Source organism: Nothobranchius furzeri, chromosome 6 (genome assembly GCF_043380555.1).
Source record: "Nothobranchius furzeri strain GRZ-AD chromosome 6, NfurGRZ-RIMD1, whole genome shotgun sequence".
Lineage (NCBI taxonomy): Eukaryota > Metazoa > Chordata > Actinopteri > Cyprinodontiformes > Nothobranchiidae > Nothobranchius > Nothobranchius furzeri.
In genome coordinates, this window is record NC_091746.1 from 60,247,812 (window position 1) to 60,268,300 (window position 20,489).

At 42.3% G+C, this 20,489-nt stretch overlaps 2 protein-coding genes across 2 annotated transcripts in view; one reads left to right on the forward strand and one right to left on the reverse strand.

The window, feature by feature from the left end:
- The window catches only part of LOC107373312 (homeodomain-interacting protein kinase 4-like), a 745,746-nt gene that overhangs the window by 449,918 nt on the left and 275,339 nt on the right, over positions 1–20,489 (forward strand). The window lies entirely within an intron of this gene.
- Positions 214–20,489, reverse strand: part of pcsk5a (proprotein convertase subtilisin/kexin type 5a) — a 40,360-nt gene continuing 20,084 nt past the window's right edge. The window contains exons 22-37 of the mRNA XM_070552396.1: positions 19,453–19,589; positions 17,681–17,881; positions 17,465–17,533; positions 17,271–17,313; positions 16,888–17,030; positions 14,962–15,162; positions 14,075–14,158; positions 13,774–13,972; positions 12,909–13,123; positions 10,778–11,020; positions 9,822–10,058; positions 9,462–9,639; positions 5,457–5,674; positions 2,894–2,994; positions 2,306–2,501; positions 214–769 (exon numbers count right to left, since the gene is read on the reverse strand). Of these exons, the coding sequence (XP_070408497.1) occupies positions 282–769; positions 2,306–2,501; positions 2,894–2,994; positions 5,457–5,674; positions 9,462–9,639; positions 9,822–10,058; positions 10,778–11,020; positions 12,909–13,123; positions 13,774–13,972; positions 14,075–14,158; positions 14,962–15,162; positions 16,888–17,030; positions 17,271–17,313; positions 17,465–17,533; positions 17,681–17,881; positions 19,453–19,589 (2,953 nt within the window). The 3' untranslated portion in view covers positions 214–281. The remainder of the gene's footprint in view (positions 770–2,305; positions 2,502–2,893; positions 2,995–5,456; positions 5,675–9,461; positions 9,640–9,821; positions 10,059–10,777; positions 11,021–12,908; positions 13,124–13,773; positions 13,973–14,074; positions 14,159–14,961; positions 15,163–16,887; positions 17,031–17,270; positions 17,314–17,464; positions 17,534–17,680; positions 17,882–19,452; positions 19,590–20,489) is intronic.

Consider the following 20,489-nt stretch of genomic DNA (forward strand, 5'->3'; position numbering starts at 1 on the left):
TAGCTGAGACGTTCTCTGTTGTTTCCTGGACGCTAAATCAGCAACAGCCTTTCCTGTCACGAGTCAAGGTGGGTGCGTCCGTGAGCGTTAAGAGATAAATGTGGATTTTAGATCTCGTTTTTAGCCGAATGGGTAACGGGTTTTAAATGCAGCTTAGTTTAAATAGCTTCTCTGTTTGAACTAAATCAGTGAAGGATAAAATTTCCCCTTAGGGCAGAGGGAGATGAACGGCACAGGTGACAGAATGAAAAAGGGAAAAAATAACAACTAAAATGGAAGGCTCATCTGAACCTGTAGCTCTCATCATCATACTCTAGCTCATCCTCATCCTCCCCCAGCTGTCCATAGCGGAACTTCCTGTACACCGTGCCATCCTGGCCCATGTACACAATGTCCTCATCATCATCATCATCGTCGTCCTCATCTTCTTTTGTCACTGAGCGATGCCCAGAGATGTCGACCAGCTCGGCCTCCTGGAATCGGCCTCCAGCGGAGCTGGTGTAGCCGCTGTGGGAAGCAGAAGACGAAGATGTGTAGCCGCCATATTTGCTGCTGCTTCCAAATCCCCCGGCAGAACCGAGCTTCGTGTAGCCCCGAGGGGGGAGGTCTGATTGGGCTCCCTTTGAGCGGGAGTGTTTGATGAGGAAGAAAACCACCACAAGGCCCAACACCAACAGGACAGAGGCGATGATGAAGATTGTCAGGTTACCTCTTGCCTCCTCTTCCTCCTCCTTCCTGAATGGTAAGTTAGTGCTGAGGATGCACTGTCCTGCAGGGGTGAAATATCAGCAGTTAGACAGAGATGCTGTCTAAAGAGGACAATGAAGTGCTCACGTGATTCAAAGGGCACACTTCCAGTTTCACACAGGCTGTTCAGTTTGAGCACTTTAAACCCTTCTTGGAAGAAACGTTTGCAATAAAAAAAATCAAATGTCTGCATGGTGGAGCAGTTGGAAGCGCTGTTGCCTTACTGTGAAAGGTCGCAAGTTCAAACTCTTCTGACTTTCTGCATGGAGTGAGCATGTTATCCTCATGCACGCAAGGGTTTTCTCTAGTTTCAGTCCAAGACAGGGTGATTGGAAACCCTACATTAACCCTAGGAGTGAGCGAGTGAGATTGAGTGAGAGAGTGAGTCGGTATTCCAAGTGCTATTAAAGACACTTTGAGATGAAAAATACTAATTTCATGGTTTGAAACAACATGAATCTAACTCATCAAGAGATGACTGCAGGCTGTTAGACGGAACTCAGAGATGTGCTTCGTGTTTTTGTGTAAGAAAATAATTTCATTAAAAGTTTCAAGGTTATCTTCAACCAGGAAATTTTCAAGCACAAGAAAAGCTACTTTTATATTTATAATGCCACAAAATTACCCAATTATAGAACTTCTCTTCCAGACTGTTGCTGATCAAATTCAGGTCTATTATCCAGTCTGAGTAAACAGCAAACAGTGGGATAAAAAAGTATTTAGTCAACATCCAACTGTGCAAGTTCTCCCACTTAGAAAGATGAGAGAAGCCTGTAATTTCCATCATAGATATACCTCAACTATGAAAGACAAAATGAGCAAAAAAAATCCAGAAAATCACATTGTCTGATTTTTAAAGAATGTTTTTGCTAATTATGGCTGAAAATAAGTATTTGGTCAACAACAAAAGTCAATCTCAGTGATTTATTTTATACCCTTTGTTGGCAATGCCAGAGGTCAAACGTTTTTGGAAGTCTTGACAAGGCTTTCATACACTGCTGCTGGTATTTTGGCCGAATCCACCATGCAGATGTCCTCTAGAGAAATGATGTTTTGGGGCTGTTGCTGGGCAACACAAACTTTCAACTCCCTCCAAAGATTTTCTATGGGGTTGAGCTCTGGAGACTGGCTAGGCTCTACATGCTCTACATGTTTCAGCACCATGGTCAGCTGCTGAACCGAAGGAGAATGGCTCTCCTGCTCAATGGGTTTCAGCACAACGCTAAGTTTTCAAACATTTCACGAATCTAGCTGTTGCTTGGAGGCTTTCCATGCTGTGCATCTGTGCTTTTGTGTTGTTGGAAGGCCAAATCATAGAAACATGTTTTGTAGGATACTGAACCACTTGTGTACAGGGCCTCCGTTTTAATACTTTATACACAAAGCAATCAAAAACAGTAACTGTTGACAAAATTGAAATTGAAATAGATTTATCATAATTGAAAAGATTAATCTGGTGTGCTTTTCAGTGACACGATATGTAGACTTCCTGTTGCTTACGCAGTCATACCTCTACTGTTTATACTTGTTTTACCAGAGATAGATTCCTGCAGCTAACCTCGAGTCTCAGTGCAGTTACAACAGTCCTGCTGCGGTGTTGCAAAGTCCTCATCCTCTTCAGGATGACAGCACAGCAGACAACGCCCCCCAGCTTCCAGGATGGCCTGAGCAGGACACACTGTGCAGTTGGAGGGACCGAGCCCCCGACACTCCAGACAAGAGCTATCACACTCTTGACAAGCAATGCCTGAACCCTGCAGAGAGTATGAGCAACTTGACACACCGCTGCAGCTTTTACATTTATTTTTACATTAATCATTTACTCCCACACATTTTTTTTCAGGCTGAATAAAGCTGACAAACAGTCTCTGCACACCGTCTATTAACATGCATGTGTATCTGTCAGTCTCAATCAGCTAGCTCGCAGCAGGAGCAGCAAGATTTATTTAGAAAATGACTCACTGAAATAAATTTCACTCTGCTGTTTGAGACTGCTTCAGCTGCAGTAATAAGTCAGTCTGAATTACATTATATGATACCGGAGGCCTAAAACTTTTAGCAATTATGCTGGTGGGAGACTAGGTACATTTATTTTTAATACTAAAAACTGGTAATGGTTGTGAAATTAAACTGTAGAAAAAGTTACCTTTATAACAGGATGTTGGCCTGGATCACACCCCGACTCACACCTCCCTTCCGACAGCTCGTATCCAGGGTAACACGAGTCACAGGATTGAGACAACCTTCCTAAAAACAGATATCAAGTTAGAAGAAATATCTTATAGAACTTCATATTTTTAGTGCTGTCTCAACTTAAGACTAGCTCATTAAAATGTCTCATAAATTTTATCATTTAAAGCTGTTTGTTTTTATTATTGTCCATAATAGGAAAATATTCCCAAAATATGGGATTAAAGATTTGTTTATTCCCAAAAGATTACTGCCTTCAGTTAATACTGATGCATGGGCTGCATGGTGGCGCAGTGGTTAGCACTGTTGCCTCACAGCACGAAGGTTGCAGGTTCGAAACTCGGCTGCGGCCTTTCTGCGTGGAGTTGCGTGTTCTCCCCATGCATGCGTGGGTTTCCCCCGGGTACTCCGGTTTCCCCCGCAGATCGCAACATGCCCTATAGGTTATAAATTGTAAGTCGCTTTGGATAAAAGCGTCTGCTAAATGAATAAACATAAACATAAACATCATAAACATAAACATAATACTGGTCCTGTAACGGCTTTATCCATGAAACAATGTTTCTGTGGATTATTATAAAAGGAAAATCTGCAAAAAATCAATTCCCAAAGAATCCACCAGTCTCTGATGGCTCAACTTTATCCCACACTGCATCGTGCTGCCGTGCCTTCCTCACACCAGTACAGAACATGCACGATGATCTCAACAGAACGTGGAAGGGAATATGATTCATAAAGCCAGGCTTCTTTGATTCATGATGCAGCTCGGATGCTGGAGGCTGCTTTGTAGGTGGACAGGATTTAATGCGGACACAGAAACCAGCTGCAGATCCAGCTTTCTGCCATGTGTCCTGACACCTTTCAAAAGAAATTGTTTTCAATATCTTATGTCCTCGGAGAGCCTCCATGAGACTAACTTAGGAATTTTATGGAAACCCAAAAGTTGTGGATTTTCAGATCCGTGTTAACTGACAAGCTCAAAAACAGCTGCCTGAAGAGCTCAGATCCTTGAGAAGCCCAAAGTAAACACAAATCATTTTGTATCACCTGCTAACTTTATCTGGTACAATACCACAAATACATGACCAGCCAATAGGATGAGAGGGAAGAACGTTTAGACTGCTAAAGATCAAACTGAGCTCTTTCTGTTCATTGGTAGATTTCTTGATACCAGCCACTTCAGATATCTGTCGGTGGTACATCACATGTAGGGGTTTGTCCTCCCGTGATGGTATTTCTAGCGTCTCCTCCTCTGTTCGCCATTGTCTGAGACATTCACTGGCCTTGTCGTTGATTTACCTATTGATCTGGGATGTTTCATCCTGGACAGTGGCTCTCACACAGAAGCTCAGAGTAACGTTTCCAACACCTTGTTGAATTTTTGCCAGGAAGAATTAAGGGACTTCAGCTGTTTGTGATTTATCAACAGTCACAGCCCAGTGAGATAACAGCTTACGTATATCTGACCAAATTGGCGTCAGACATGCAGGTTGTGTCAACAACATGTTTAGCTTCACACAGCTTTGTATATTCTGAGAGAGAAATGAGTTCTATAAAGTCCAAACCTTCAATCTCGCATTATGAAACTACAACTATTTTTGCTGTGGACCTTCAGAGCTACGTCTTCTTCTGTTATAAAATACATTTGGCTTTGTACTCACCACATTCAGCACTAATGTATTAAACCAGAGCCTGAAAGGACCACTAGTACTGACACCTGAATTCATCTGGAGCAGTGTAAGCAGTTAGCTTAGCTCTTCCTCTCAGGAAAGCCAAGCTAAAGTTAGCTCTGGAATCATCCCTCTGGAAAACCCGGAGAGGCGCCTCTCTACCTCATTCTGACATCTTGCAGAGTCACTGTTTTGAGATGTTTTTCACACACACACACACACACACACACACACACACACACACACACACACACACACACACACACACACACACACACACACACACACACACACACACACACACACACACACACACACACACACACACACACACACACACACACACACACACACACACACACACACACACGTATTTGCGGCTGGAAATGCAGGTAATTCCACACTCCTCCCTGAGACCTCCAGCCAGACCCCAAGACGAATCTAAGCAAGCATCAGTGTGCAAACTTCACAGCTAATCTAATGATCAGTTACTGTGTTCTCTTGAGAGTTCCTCACCTGTCTCTTCCTCTCCACTCTCTCACTAATATGGTGACAATGGTGTGAACACAAAAACAATCATAAAGATGCTCTCTCTCCAAGTTTCTACATTCTGACAACCGCATTTTCCAGAACATTCTTCTGCCTGCTCTGTTCTCTGCACAGACATTTCCTCTCTCCCAGCTCCAGCTGTGAGATGCATGTGTGGACAGAGAAAGTCTTGGCTGAACTGTCCACACATTCATGGAAATACTTAGCTTCTTTAGCAGGGGGGGGGGGGGGGGGGTGTCAATGGAAAATGGCTCTTAGTTTGTTAAATATAAAGTGAAATTATCTGTAAACCTCTCGTACCTGAGCATGTCTTGCAGCTGACATGGCAGGACTCACAGGTGTGTTGGGCGGAGTCATGGTAGTACCCCTCAGGGCATGATGGGAGGCAGCGGCCTTCTGTCCTCAAGTAGACGAGACCTGGAACACAGCTCAGGCAGCCATCCTCCCCTCCGTCAGAGCATTCCGCACAACTTGGGTCACACTTTTCACACGTCCTGGAGACGGCGTTTCCATAGTGACTAGAGGACAGGTGGTGGAAGTAATGATAGATTAAATTCAATTAAATTAAAGGAGATTAGACTGTTGTCCATTCTCACAGGAAATTCCCTTTCACAGCCTCACATGTAGTTACACACGTACAGCTCACCATAGATCTGACACGACCAGCCGATGACACGGATAAGGGGAGGGGCTGCAGTCCCAGCTAAACACCTCCGCCCATAAATGAGCTGTTTACATGCGGCTCAGGATGACTTACCAATCATCTATATTCTGTTTGCTTTCCCTCGAGTATTTAACCACTCGTCAATTTTACGGCACATTAATTTATCTTCCTCAGTTACTGCACTGGGCCTCATGAAGGGCTTTTTAAATCTCCAGCTAATTTAGTTTGTGTCTCAAAACTTGTCCAGCTGTACCCCAGAGTCCATCATGACATTATGAGTCCAGGCTGAACCTTTGTTACAGAAGATTTCAGCTACTTTAATTTGTGATTCTGTCGAAAAGTCAAAAATAATTACTGTCTGGCCCGGTAAAAAGAGCTGATCGGCCTCAGTTTGGTGAAATAGAGCTTACATTCAACAGGACCAATGAGCTAAAGAGTATTTTCAGCTCAGCTGAGGATAAAAGTGCATTGTTGTCATTCTACTCATCTAATGTGCACACAAAGAACAAATAATGAGGTTTGTATAATGTTTGTGTGTGTGTGTTTGTGTGTGTGTGTGTATATATATATATATATATATATATATATATATATATATATACATATATATACATATATATATATATATATATATATATATATATATATATATATATATATATATATACACATAGATATATATACATATATATATATATATATATATATATATATATATATATATATATATATATATATATATATATATATATATATATATATATATATATATATATGTACAGTACAGTATACATGATACAAACATCTGTGGATCTCTTCCTATTTCTGCCAGAGTGAACAGGGAGAGTTCTAGCAGCTGTTTTAAAATGTTATTTAAAAATGTCCTATACTTCAATCTGTGAACTCTGTTTTATAAACCTACTTGACTCAACCCCTGAAGCACCATAAGTGTTGCTGCTGCTGATTTCTACTTCTTTAACTCATTAACTGCCACTGACGGCAAAAGTTGTCATTTTAAATCCAACCGTTTGAAAAGTTTTACTGTGTGGGCATCGGAAAGAGCCCCCGCACCATGAGAACCAAGACCCCAGCTCTAAAGCCGATCTTCATCCACGTACATCACACGTCACATGATCAAGAAGCATAAAATCCACGTTTTGGGCCGCTGCTGTAAAAAAAGTGAGGCATGAACCGGAAAAGCTTCTGCCGATCATAATTTGACAACAGATTATGGAAGATCGGATAAAGCTCGAAACGCGCAGACTCTTCCTGATGTAAGACGTGAGTCTCCTCTTTGTTTTGGTAGTTTTGGCGTTGACATCATCCTAGCACGCAACGTTCTGTGACTCTTAAAAAACAGTAAAACGCTGAAAAAGGCTGGCAGCAAAGGGCTTTACTGATTAGGCTGGCAGTGAATGAGTTAAAGAACCATGGAGTTTAATGGCACACTTGGCAGTTGTGGCACCCCCTAGTGTCCATTTATTAGAACCAAAATCAAAACGTGTCTCCTCGCTGTGCATTTGTCTTTTTAACACCTTAATCTAACAGCTGAAATGTATCTTCAGCCTTCCTTAGTGTCTACAGGAGTGCTTCACCACTAATTTAAACAAATCAGCTGTGTTTGTGATTTAAAACACACAGAAAAGCAGCGTCAAGTATGTCAGTCCAATAGGAGGCGGCCCACTACTCTGAAGTTGCAAATGTTAATATTCTGGCTACGGGAGGAGGTGGGGGTCTGAGTGACATTTCATTAACCTTGTAAAGGGTCATTTTAGCATGAACTGGTTAAAGAAAATTCTTGAAAAATATGAAAAAGTTGCATGGTATCCATTTAATTCAATTTGTAAGGCACAATTAACATTAGTATAAAGGTTTATAAAACCACACTGTGTGAACCTTTGTGAAAGCTCTCATTCGCTTGTTATTTCAAAACATTGGCAGCGGTCTCAAATATGAATGAATGTCTTGCAATCTTTGTGGAGAAAAAGAGCTCCGGCGCTCCAGTTTCAGGAAGTTGAAGTTGGCCGAAGTAGTAGGGGGCAGGAAATGTCAAGATTTGGAGTCTTACTCATTAACATTCATTATATTCGGACATCTCGCCTCTGACTGGCCACCAGCAATGCAACTCTTCCACTGACTCCATTCGCTTTGCAGCATTGATGTTTTATCTCCACTAATAAGCCTGGAAGAGTTCTGCCGTGTGGTGGAGTTGCTAATGTTAACGGTTAGCTTCTACTAGACTTTCTTTTCTCTCCCCTGGACGCTAAAACAGCAACAGCTTTTCTCGTCGTGAACCAAAATGGGTGAGTCCATGAATGTTAATTTTTAGTATGACGTAGATCTGACTGGCTTTCCTAATTTCCCCTTCATGCCCTTACGCCAAAATTGTCAGCAGTTCATGGTAAAACCTGTGCTAGGTTGTGTATTGAAGTATCTTTCAGGAGTTTTTTCCTTTCAGAAATTATGTATGATTTTCAGAAATCCGTGAAAGTGATTGTCTCATCATGTACTGTGATATAATCAGTGATGGAAAAAATGCATTTTATTTTAAAATTAAAATATTTGTTTCAGTAATGAGTAATCTAATTAATTACTGTCTTCTTTTATCATAACCCCATTTCCGTTACTGATAAAATGTGTGCGTTACTAACTCAGCAGTGCAATGTGTTGAAGCCCGCATCAGCTAATGGGAGCTAAAGAGGTGGATGTTTTCATCCAAGAGCGTCACGGCCCGTGAAGAATGAGGAAGATGTGATGAACATCTACGGCTGCAGACCCGCAGATTCGCTCCTGCAGGTGGGAATCTACAGCCGTGCCCTTCTTGGTGTGACAGCAGGACATCCTGAAGGTCTGCTCACCTGTTCACTGCTCAGACTTCTTCTTCTACCTTCCTACATCATCCAGCTGTAACGTGTTTCTGATCATCTCTTTAGTCCCGCTGTAACACTGGTTCCATCAGTCTCAAACGTCATGGGCGCTCAGGTGTTATTAGAACTACCTGTGTGTGTTTACCACCCAGCTTCAGCTCTTCTGTGTTTGGTTCTGACCCAAGTTAGTAAATTTAAGTCCTCCATAAGATTTGTGCCTCTTCTAGTGTAATTTAAAATGATTTGTATTTATTTATTTATTTATGTAACCTTTACTAGATTACCAGCAACGGAAATGCTACTAAAAACATACAATTATGTGAAGCTGGAAAAATTTGAATACTGTGCTAATTGACATTTATTTCAGTAATTTATTTCATAAAAAACGTTTGGACAAACATTTTATTATGATCCAGTCATTATTCATTTATATTTCAGTGTTGTAGGACTTTATAGTAAATGAAGTAAGTTTGATTAAGAGAGGAACCCATTTTTCTTGCATTCTTTAATGAAAAAAAGTACTGAAATTGTTATTCTTCTTGGTAATTAGTTACTTTTATAATCTTGTAACTCAGTAAGTTACTGAGTTACTTTTTTGACAAAGTAATCAGTAACTATAACAAATAACTTTTTTGAAGTAACGTTTGCAACACTGGAATAATGTAAGCAATACGTCTTTTATTTTTTTATTTTATTTTCATTTAACGTAAATGTTGCCACTTCTTCAGATCTTATCAGTAAGTGAACAAATGACTAGTGATCAAGTTAGACTACCTGTGTCGGCAGGTCTCCACACACTCCTTGGCCTCTTGGAAAAGGTGGGCTTTGCAGGTGAGACACTGTTGGCTCTGCTTCCCAACACAGGAGTGGCAGGAAGCATGGCATGGCTCACATCTCTGTTTAGACTCCTCCGCATAATAACCTGTTGGGCAGCCATCTACGCAGCTTCCGTCTGTACAACACACACACACACACACACACACACACACACACACACACACACACACACACACACACACACACACACGCACGCATGCACGCACACACACACACACACACACACACACACGCACACACGCACATGCTTAAGGAGCATGAAAAATGGTTGCAACTGAAAAGCCTAACTTTACTCACTCATCAGAAGATGTCCCTGATTGCAGGTGAGGCAGTGGGCTTTCCCGGGACCTGAACACCTGTGGCAGTATTTGTGACAAGAGTGGCATTCCCCATCCTGGTCTGCATACTGGTGAGGTGAACACATGTAGGCTGATGGTACACAGTGACTGTAGTCATCCAGCCTCTCGCCCTCTCTGCAGCTGGTGCATGAGCCCATGGTGGGCCCAGTGCATGTGAGACATGACTCATCACATTCTGAAAAACAAACAATATTATATTATGACTGCACCACATTTATAAACCAACCATAAATACACCAAGTAGTGCACTTGTTTAAAATTCGCATTTCACTGGGTAATCTCCAATATTTTTTGTAGCAATAGCAGACTTGATTTAGCAGCATTTCTTTTTTAAACATCTTACTACTGGCTGCTGCTTTCAGCAGCAACTAAAGCAGGAACACCCTTACAACATATTCTGTGACACACACACACACACACACACACACACACACACACACACACACACACACACACACACACACACACACACACACACACACACAGCATCTTCTGTGTTTTTTTTTTCTTTTTGAAAAACAAAACCAGAGCGGTGCGTCTTTCTCCAGGGAACTGTCGCTGGCGTCGCTGTGCAGTAGCAGCGTTTGACAGCTGCCTGTTAACCATTGGAAAAGCGCTGCTATTTTAGTCTGAGCTGAAGTTAAGAAACACTCTGAGGCAAAGTAGAAAATATAATTGAGAAAATGCATGAAGGGCGCCGGATGGGAGTGAAAACACTGCAGCAGTTTCAGAGACTTTGTCATACTTTGAGTCACTTGGTTTAAATTAGGCGAGCGCTTTTTAATGCCGCTAGTTTGCTCCATAAAAAGGAAAAAAATCAATGTTTCACTAAAAAATCCAAAAAGATAACAAAGGTTCTGTCTTATATTTAGCTCTATTTGATGTGTGAGTTACCTTTACACTCTCCCGTTGTCGAGTCCCTGTACTGGTGGGAGGGGCAGGGAGCAGAGCAGGCTCCTCTGTGCAGCGTGGCCTCAGGGTCGATGCAGGCATCACAGTCGCTGCTGCTCGGGCCGTTGCATAAAGCACAGTCAGCATGGCAACGCAAACACTCTCCTCGCTCGGCGTCCTCAAAGAACCTCTCGGCACAGCTGGGAACACACAAGTCCTCTTGGAGGAAGTGGTTCTCCTCACAGCCTGCAAAAACCACATGGAGGAACACCACCTCATAAAACCGGCTCAAATCCACCAATTATTCACTGCATTACTGATCCCACTATCTCACGCTTAGCACCAAATTCACAAGGCAAACTGTTTTAAATGCCAGGTGAGACAGAATTCTGTCATAATGATGTCAGATGCAAAAGGAACTAAATCAACAACACCAGTTTTAAAGCAGAACAACCAAATTCACGAGTGTCCAGGATGGCATCGTTAAACCAAAACTGCATTTCCTTATTTTCACTTCATACATTTAAAAACAAGCCTTTGAGTTTGTTGCATGGCGTGGTCTCTTTCTTTGGACTTCCCTTTTGGCAACTGATAAAAATCATGAGCAGGTTTTGCATCTACCTCATAGCCTGCAGGTCAGCTGACTGGTGGAAAACCTGTCAGTCTATTCAGCAAGTAGAAGGATGTTCAGCTAAACTAAAAATTCATGAGGATGTTTGAAATAAAGATCAAACATGATCACGTTTTAAATAAAAAATGTAGACTAATATTATTGTAATCTTTAAAAGTATGTTAAAAAAAGCAGTCAATATTTGCTTTTTATATTTTTTTTTACCAAAATGCAATATACAATACAATCTAACTCATCGTTTCTGCTAATGATTTAAATGACGCTAATGCATGCAAGATTGCCCTCATAATAAAGGAAAACTAAATCATTTTAGGAAACTAACATCACATATCACACATACTTAAGTCGTTCTCATGGGGGGAAGCTCCGGCAACCTCAGAGTGATGATTATTTTCTAAATTAATGAGTAAAAAATGGTTTCTCAGTGAACTTACTCTTTAAACGTTATTCGTGCAAAATTTGGCAACTACTTTAATTCAAGTTAGATCAGTTTTGCCAAACAAACAGAAGTATTTCAAATCTAGCGACGGTGGCAAAAGAGTCAAGTGCTCGCTCTGTAATCGGAAGGTTGCAGGTTCAAGCCCCGCTCAGTCTGTCGCTGTCATTGTGTCCTTGGGTAAGACACTTAACCCCCCTTGCCTGCTGGTGGTGGTCAGAGGGACCGGAGGCACCAGTGTACGGCAGGCTTGCCTCTGTCAGTGCGCCCCAAAGCAGCTGTGGCTACATTGTAGCTCATCATCACCAGGGTGTGTAAAGCACCTTGGGGGGTTCCAGGACTCTAGAAGGCACTGTATCAAATACAGGCCATTTACCTTTTACTGTCATACTTAAATCACAACACATTTTCACACCTGAAGCGGCTGAAACTGACGAAGGGTGACCAAGCGTTCGATTCCGACGCGTTGAGAGCCCCACCGCGTCGGGAGGCGATGCGCTTTCCGATGCCTGCGGTAAAACGGACATTCCACCGACATGTAACCTCTAACCTCTATCGATTTATCCTTCCCCTAACCCCGTCCTAACCTCAACCCCGTGTTTGAGAGGAATGATACAACAAGAAACACATTTTTGCATGTGCAAGTGGGTTAAGGTTGGGATGGGGGTGAGGGGAAGGTGAAATTGCAAGAGGGTAAAGGTCACAATTCGCTAAAATCTTTCTTTTACCGCGAGCAACGGAAAGCGATCCTCTGGCACAGCACGTCGCCTCCCGACTCATTGGAGCTCCCAACGCGTCGGAAACAAACGCTTGGCCACCCTTCGTCAGTTTTAGCCGCTTCGGGTGTGAGAATGTGTTGGTCACACAAAACCCATCCATGCTTTTCTTATTTTTTTAATCTAAAGCAGGAATCACATTATACACTTTAACATATCAGATGTTACCTTTGCACCATTTCCAAAGTATAAGTGGTTTGCACACTACAGCATCTAATTTTATTACTGCATTTTAGATGTTTGTTCAGTGAGTGGGGTTTTATTGTCCAGGTTTGAATTACTTCTCTGTACCTGAGCACTTCCCGAGTGGGGTACACTCCCGACAGGCTGTGGGACACTGTTGGCACTTCCTGTCCTGGACAGTGTGTGCTGAAGGACACTCGTCCACGCACTGGTGCTCGTGCAGGAGGAAAGGCTTGTCACACGTCAGGCAGTGAGTAGCGTTCTTCTCACAAGAGGAACAGCCGGCTGCACAGCTGTGACACATCTGACCCGCAGGGTAACCCCTGTTCAGATGAAAACCCAGTTCAGAAAACGCATCGACAATCAGGTCAGCTCCGTGAAGCAACCCAGGTTTTATGTCCAACAATCAGATTTTCTTTTTTTTTTGCTGAAATTAGCAGAAAAACATAATTATATTCAAATTTGAGACGATGCATAAAAATTATAACATTGTCATAACAGGAGGGCAATTATAATTGCATTTATTTTTCTATTATCGACAGAGAAAATGATCAAATGGGCTGTTATGAGTGCCACTGGGGTAAACAATCTAATGGAAATGCTCTGTGTTTCTGCTTCTCCATAAAAAAGGACAGCTAATGTTTCATCCAGACAATTCTGCAGATCTTAAGTGTTTGGCAGAGAGTAGAAAAAGACTGCGATAACAACCACACGTTCAAAAAATGTTAAATAGTCCTGTCAGTGCTGATGGAGACGGTGTCACAGTTTAATGGCTCAAAAACACATCCTATTTTCCCTCTGCCTGAAACACTGTGTGTGATGTTCAGGAGATGCAATTACAGCATCCTTATTTTCCCCTGCAGGCAGAGAATAAGGACCTGCCAAAAAGAACTGGAATACAGCAGGTGAGCACAAATAAATGAGTCAAGAAACCTGAAAAAAAGGGGAAACTCTAGTGGGATTGACCTCTGACCTGACACAGTCTTTAACACACTGTCCATTCTGCAGGAACATTTGCACTTTGCGAGAGGTCTCGCATCGACTGCAGTGCTGAGCATCAAGACACTGCAAGCAGCCCCGCGGGCAAGCCTCACACACGCCGCTCCGCTGACTGGCGAAGGAGCCCGCTGGACACTTAGACACACACGTTTGCTGCAAAGTCAGAAATCGCCCTGGAGGAGGAGCATCAAGCAGTAAACATCACTTCCGTGCAAAAACAAAATAATAACGAGACGTGACCAAACCAAAATAACGGGGGTGGAGTTAGAAGAGACCTTTTCCACATTTGGTGCACTGGTTTTCCTCTTCTCCGGAGCAGGATTCACAAGTAGGGTGACAGTCCACACACTCGTCACCATCTGGCGGGACAACATGGTGATTAAGGTGGAATCACACAAAAGAGGAGAGCTGAGCCCTGAGCCGTCACTGAACACATCGCTGGCTTAGGGTGGGCTCAGGACGGCAGACAGCATCAGCAGCAAGGAGAGCTCCTTTCATGAAACGCTAACGTGGCATCTCCACATTTTTTGAATAAGATTTGTGGAAACCTTCATTTTTGGACTAAGAAGAATTTTTTAAGACATTTGCAAGAAAATTCATCACTTTGGCAGAAAGATGTGAGTGGTCTTTATCTTGGAAGCATTTTGAAAGCAAGCTGTTTTCCTAAGAGTAGAAACAACAAACAAAACTGAGATTAGTCCTAAAACTGAGCATTCAGACTTTTGTTTCAGAGCCACAACTCTGGCTTCTCTCCCAACACCAGATAACGTTTCTTCTTACGCTTAAAGTTTATTTTTCTAGCAAAGATTCAAAGTTGAAGGAAAACTTTTTTCTGCGTGCTGCTTATGAACCTCTGTGCTAACCTCTGCCCTTCTAGCAGAGTTATTAAAACTTCTATAATTAAGATATCCTGCCTCTAACTAACGTTGTTGCTTTAAAATCTGTTCAAGAAGGGAAGAAAATGTTCGGTGCATACAGTCAATTATTTTTGTGTGTTTCTGTCCGACGTTCCTCCTGCTATGAGTGCTTAAGTTGGGACAGGGTTCAGGCATGGTGGCACACAGACCAATTACCCTCCATCTGCCCCCCATGAAAGTTCCCAAATCCCTGCTTCATTAAGCGCAGACTGTCGGATTAGTGGAATATGACTTCTTAGTCTCACCGCTGAGGAAGGTCTGAACAGGACAGACCTCTCTGACGGCCACACACTCCCCGTTCTCCAGCATCTTCCCCTCATTGCACGACAAACAATCGTCATCCTCGAAGCCGCCGCATGTAGCACAATTCAAGTGACACTCCTCACAATCGTTGGTGTCGTCGTTGCCGTAGAAACCGTCTGGACAGGCCGAGACGCACTCCCCCTCTGGGTGAGGCAGAAAAAAGAAAGAGAGAGAGAGAAGATTCTGTTTGGTGAGATAAGAGTCAAATATTTATGCAACACGATTCCTGGAAAAGTTGACATATTTAAAACTGCTTAGGATTTGCACATCAAAGTGTGTTTACAGGATCAGCGCACGTGAGAATGAAAAAACAGGAAAGCCCTTTGTTGCTCCAGAGGAAGCTCGATGAAATGTGATGCATCAGTTGGGGATCAAGACGTTTGAAGTGTGAAAGCACTCAAAGCACTGAGGAAGCGACCCTTCACTGAACCCAAAGACAAAGACCTTTATTTGATGACAATATACATTTAACAGACTAATAAATATGTTTTTTATTTTATTTATTTATTTTTTTACTGAAATGCTGTAAAAAATCTCATCATGTCTTCAGGAGATTCAAATCAGAAGTTTGCAACCTTTAAGGCTGAAAGACTCATTTTTTCCACGTGTCCTGTTTGGAGCCACAACATCAGCGGGACTCTTTAAATGAGGATTCAGGATTCAGGTTCCTACTTGTGAAGTTACCTACATTTGTAGGCGTTATCAAAAATCTGCATCATTTGATGCAAGAAAATGACTCTTTCCTACAGAACAGTGTAGATTTTTAGTCTTATTGTAAACAAGACAAAAGCTTTAAATTAAACCTTAAACGGATACTTTACAACATTTTTATATTTTTAAATCATTTTCTTGAGCCAGAATGTGCTACAATGACATTTGATAGCAGGAGTGGGCAATCCTGCTCCTCGAGGGCCGCTATCCATGTTTTAAATTTTTCTGCTACAACACACCTGATTCCTCGATGAATGACCTGTTCAGCAGCTCATCGGACTCTGCAGCGGCCTGTTATTCACCAACGGATTCAAACCAGGTGTGTCTAAGTAGAGAAACTACTGAAACCTGCTGGATAGCGACCCGCTAGGTCCGGGATTTCCCACGTCTGCTTTACAGGGTTAATGAAAAGCCCCCCTGCCCCATCACCCACTGTGGCCTCATTTGTACAGCGTCTTTGAGAAGTTAATAAAAGCACTTTATAAAACCTATGTATTATTATTATTATTATTATTGTTATTATTATTATTATTATTATTATTATTATTATTATTATTATTATTATTATTATTATTATCACCATTATTATTATTATTATTATTGTTATTATTATTATTATTACTATTATTATTATTATTATTATTATTATTACTATTATCGCCATTATTATTATTATTATTATTATTATTATTATTATTATTTCAAATCACCATCATAAGCTAACGTAGGAGAAATGTGTAGGAGACTATTTTCATGTTCAGCCTGCAGAAAAAACATAAAAAGAGGTTTTCAGTCACCCACACCTTTAAATGTTTGCAGCTCATTTGCATGCTTTTAAGTCCCGACAGAGAGACAAGTGAAACATCAGAGTCAGTTAAAGCTAACGTTATAATGCAGCCACTAGAGTGTTTTTATGGATCTAATTACTCTTATTCCTCTCATCTAGAATTCATTTGTTGAAAACATGAACTTTTTATGTTAGAATTTTTTAAAAGTCACATTGGACCTTTCTCACCTTTTATAAAAGCAATAAAATAAATTTAAAATGTTTTAAAAAGGTGACTTTTTTTTCTTCTGTTGAACAACTTAAACATATTTTATTGCCTGAGTACAGATCAACCAGTATGAAAAAAAAAGAGACTCAACTAGACTATTACCCAGTAAAAAGAAGTCGGTCTCACACCAGTAGCACTCATGTTCATCACAGCTCACACAGCTGTCCTCACACGGGACGCAGGTCATGTCCTCCTCCACGCTGTATGTCTTGGCCGGGCAGTACTTGTAGCAGCCGTCCTGAAAGCTGATAATAAAGACAACTGTTGATACCTGCAGTCACACACACACACACACACAGACACACACACACACACACACACACACACACACACACACACACACACACACACACACACACACAAACGAATTCCCTCTGCTCTCTCAGAAGAAAGGAGAATTCTGTTTTATTCAGGTGGAGCGGTGAAACGAAAAGCAGAGCGAGGGCAGAAATCACACAAGGCGACATGGAGGCACACGGCCTTACTTGTAAAAGCCCTCAATGCAGGACAGGCAGTGCCTGGGGTTATCTGTTGAAAGCACACAAAAAACTCAGCTCTCCTTTTAGCCAGGAAGACCCTCTGAACATGCTCTTCGGCACACTGACTCGAGAGCTATGTCCTCTTTAGGCAGCACTTCGGTTTGGGAAAACATCATTACAGCTACTGAAGTGTGACTTACACAAAACACACTTCTTGCAGCCTTCCTCGCAGGCCATGCAGTCATCATAATCTGGATCCTCCACCTCCCCTGAGATCACAGAGAGGAGACCAAATGTGTGCAAAAGACATGTCGAGGACAAAAACTCTGAACAAACGAGTGAGAAGGGAGCCTACGGGGGCAGAGACACAGCAGCTACATCAAGACCGTGTCATTTATGATGCTGCAACAGTGTACCTTCTCCACACTCCAGCTTCACACACACTCCATCAGAGACGTAGTAGGAGGAGGTGCACTTTAGACAGTGGTCAGGGCCGGTGCAGAGGTGACAGTTCTCTGAGCAGGGCTGACACGTCATCTCTGAGGTGTGGTAGAAGGCCTCGGGACAGGCGTCCACACATAGGGCTCTGTGCAGGTAACGCTCCATCCCAAACTTATCTGGAGACACCCACAGACTGACATTAAAGGAATAAAGGGCTGAATAAAACAGTTACCTGCATATGGTGACAGAATAACTCGAAGATTCTCATCAGAATTAGCACAAAAGTAATTTTCCCTTTCCCAAACTAATTCAGTTCATGTCTTAATTAATCTGTTGATTCATCCTTTTTGTAGACATATCCAAGTCCCTGCAAAGGTCTGGCAACCTGTCTAGGGTGTACACCGCCTGCATGCCTATAGACTGGAGAAAGGCTCCAGCCCCCCGCAATCCTGCGAGGATACACGGGTAAAGAAAATGGATGGATGGATGGATGGATGGATGGATGGATGTCCAACCATCCATCTATCCATTTTGCTCCGATTATCCAGAGTTGGGTCACGGGGGAGCAGCTTAAGCAGAGATGCCCACGAGACTTCCGTCTTCCTAGTCACTTGGGCCAGCTCTTCTGGGGAATCCCAAGGCATTCCCTGGCCAGCCAGGAAACATATTCCTTCCATCAACTGGGTCTTTCTTTAGGTCTCCTCCTAAGTGGACGTGCTTGGGAAAACCTCCCCATGGAGGCATCCAACAAGCATCCTAATCAGACGCCCGAGCCACCTTAAAGGGCTCCTCTTGATGTGGAGGAACAACGGATCTACTCTGAGCCCCTCCCAGGATGACCCAACTTCTCACCCTATCGCTAAGGAATCTTATTGTCAGCATAATTTTTTTTTGCTTGGACATCAGTTTGCTCTTTTTTCAACCTCAGCTCTACTCAGCCCGTCACATCTGTGTCTCATCAGCTCATAAAACCAGCTGTTAGTCATCCATTAATCATTATCCTTGCACAGCTATGTTGTAGCTCACCAGCATCAGCGTGTGAACGGTTGAATGATTCACTGTAGTATAACGCGCTTTGGAGACCTCTGACTCAGAGAAGCACGATGCAGGTGCAGGTGATTTTTCATTTATTTTGAAATAAACAAGGTGCACGTTGCTGCCACAAGTCTCAATTCCTGTTTAGCTTATTTAATTACCAATTATCGAAAAGGACTCGGAATAGTGACCCCTCCCTGATATTGGAGCATCTCAGCTTATAGTAGCTTGAGCGGGGGATGGGTGGGTGTGGCCAGCTCCAGCCTGTTTTTTTAAAGTGGCAGAGCCCTGAAGCGACTCATTCTGGAAGGTACTGGAAGTGTCAAGAGTACAACTGATGAAATCTATTTACGTGAGAGGGATGTAATGCAACAACTCTTCTTAAGCATGTATTTTTTTTATTTGTCAAACATAGAACGATTACAACTCAAAACCTTTTGTAATCATGATTGAAGTAAAACAAAACCCAAGCTGAGATCCTGTAGGTGAGAAGGTCATGAGACACATCATCCTGCTGGACTACACCAGCACATCAGGGCATAAATGATTCATCGGGATAAAGCGATCACTTTGAACAACCACAAATTAATTTTCCCTGGACCCAAACCGCAGATCTCCCCAACACAACATCGCAACAGAGCCTCAGGAAATGCTTCTGTTCATTTATCAGCCATCTGCTAAACGCAGCGTGGATTGTTTGTTTCTTCCTTACCTGTGTCACAGCTGGTGCAGTTAGCAGACCCTGCATCTACACATGTGGCACAGGTGTGGTCACACAGGTGACACTGGCCACCTGAGAGGAATTTGCCCCTGGCACAAGCCTCCATGCAGTGGCCCCCATCCAGAGCCCTGCAGCAGAAGAATAAGGTGAAATGAAACAAAACCCTCCATCAAACCCAGAAAAACCAACACTTAAAAATGATGACTTTGCAAATGAGTTGGGCTCATTTATATCCCAGCATGCACCATATGGCACATTTACACAGATGTAGTTGAGTGAGTTAACAAATGGAGATGAGACGGAGACATGGGGATAGTAGATTAAACTGAAGGCAACCTGGGGGGGGGGGGGGGGGGGGCTTTAGATAATGAAATTAATTATTTGAAATGGAAAAACACAATTTTCAAACAATCTGCTGAGCAGGTTCAGAATTTCTTTCACTGTTTAAACATTTGAGACATTTACCAGACAGACGGTGTGCAACCAAAGGGACGGATTGTTCCTCCTCCCTTTAGCGTTGGCATCGGTCTTTGTTTTGTCACCTCATTATTACCAGAGTTGTTTAAACATAATAATAATTTCCTCTTAAAGCATGTTCAGGGTGTGGATGAACTCTGTAGCACCAGTGTAACCATTGTAACCAGCATTGCATCTTCAGGATGAAACAGTAGTTTGGTCGTTTCGATTGTTCCAGATGTTGCTGTCATTACACTTTATAGATTGTTTCTCTTCCTGTGGAAGCTGTGCAGGTTTGAAATGTTTGTTTGACAAAAAAGACAAATCTGCACTCTCTTCACTAAAACCTCCAGGGGTTTACTCGGTCATGTTTCTGAAGCCATGAACACATATCGCCAGATATCTGACAAAACAAAGACATTTTTCTATGATTTGGCCTGTCGACAACACAAAAGTGAAGATAAAGGGCACCAAAAACGATTCCTTCAAAAACCTCGGACCAAGGAGATTTGCTAATTTTCAGTTGTCAGTGATGCACAGGATTTTTTTTTTTTTTTTTTTTTGCTGGGTAG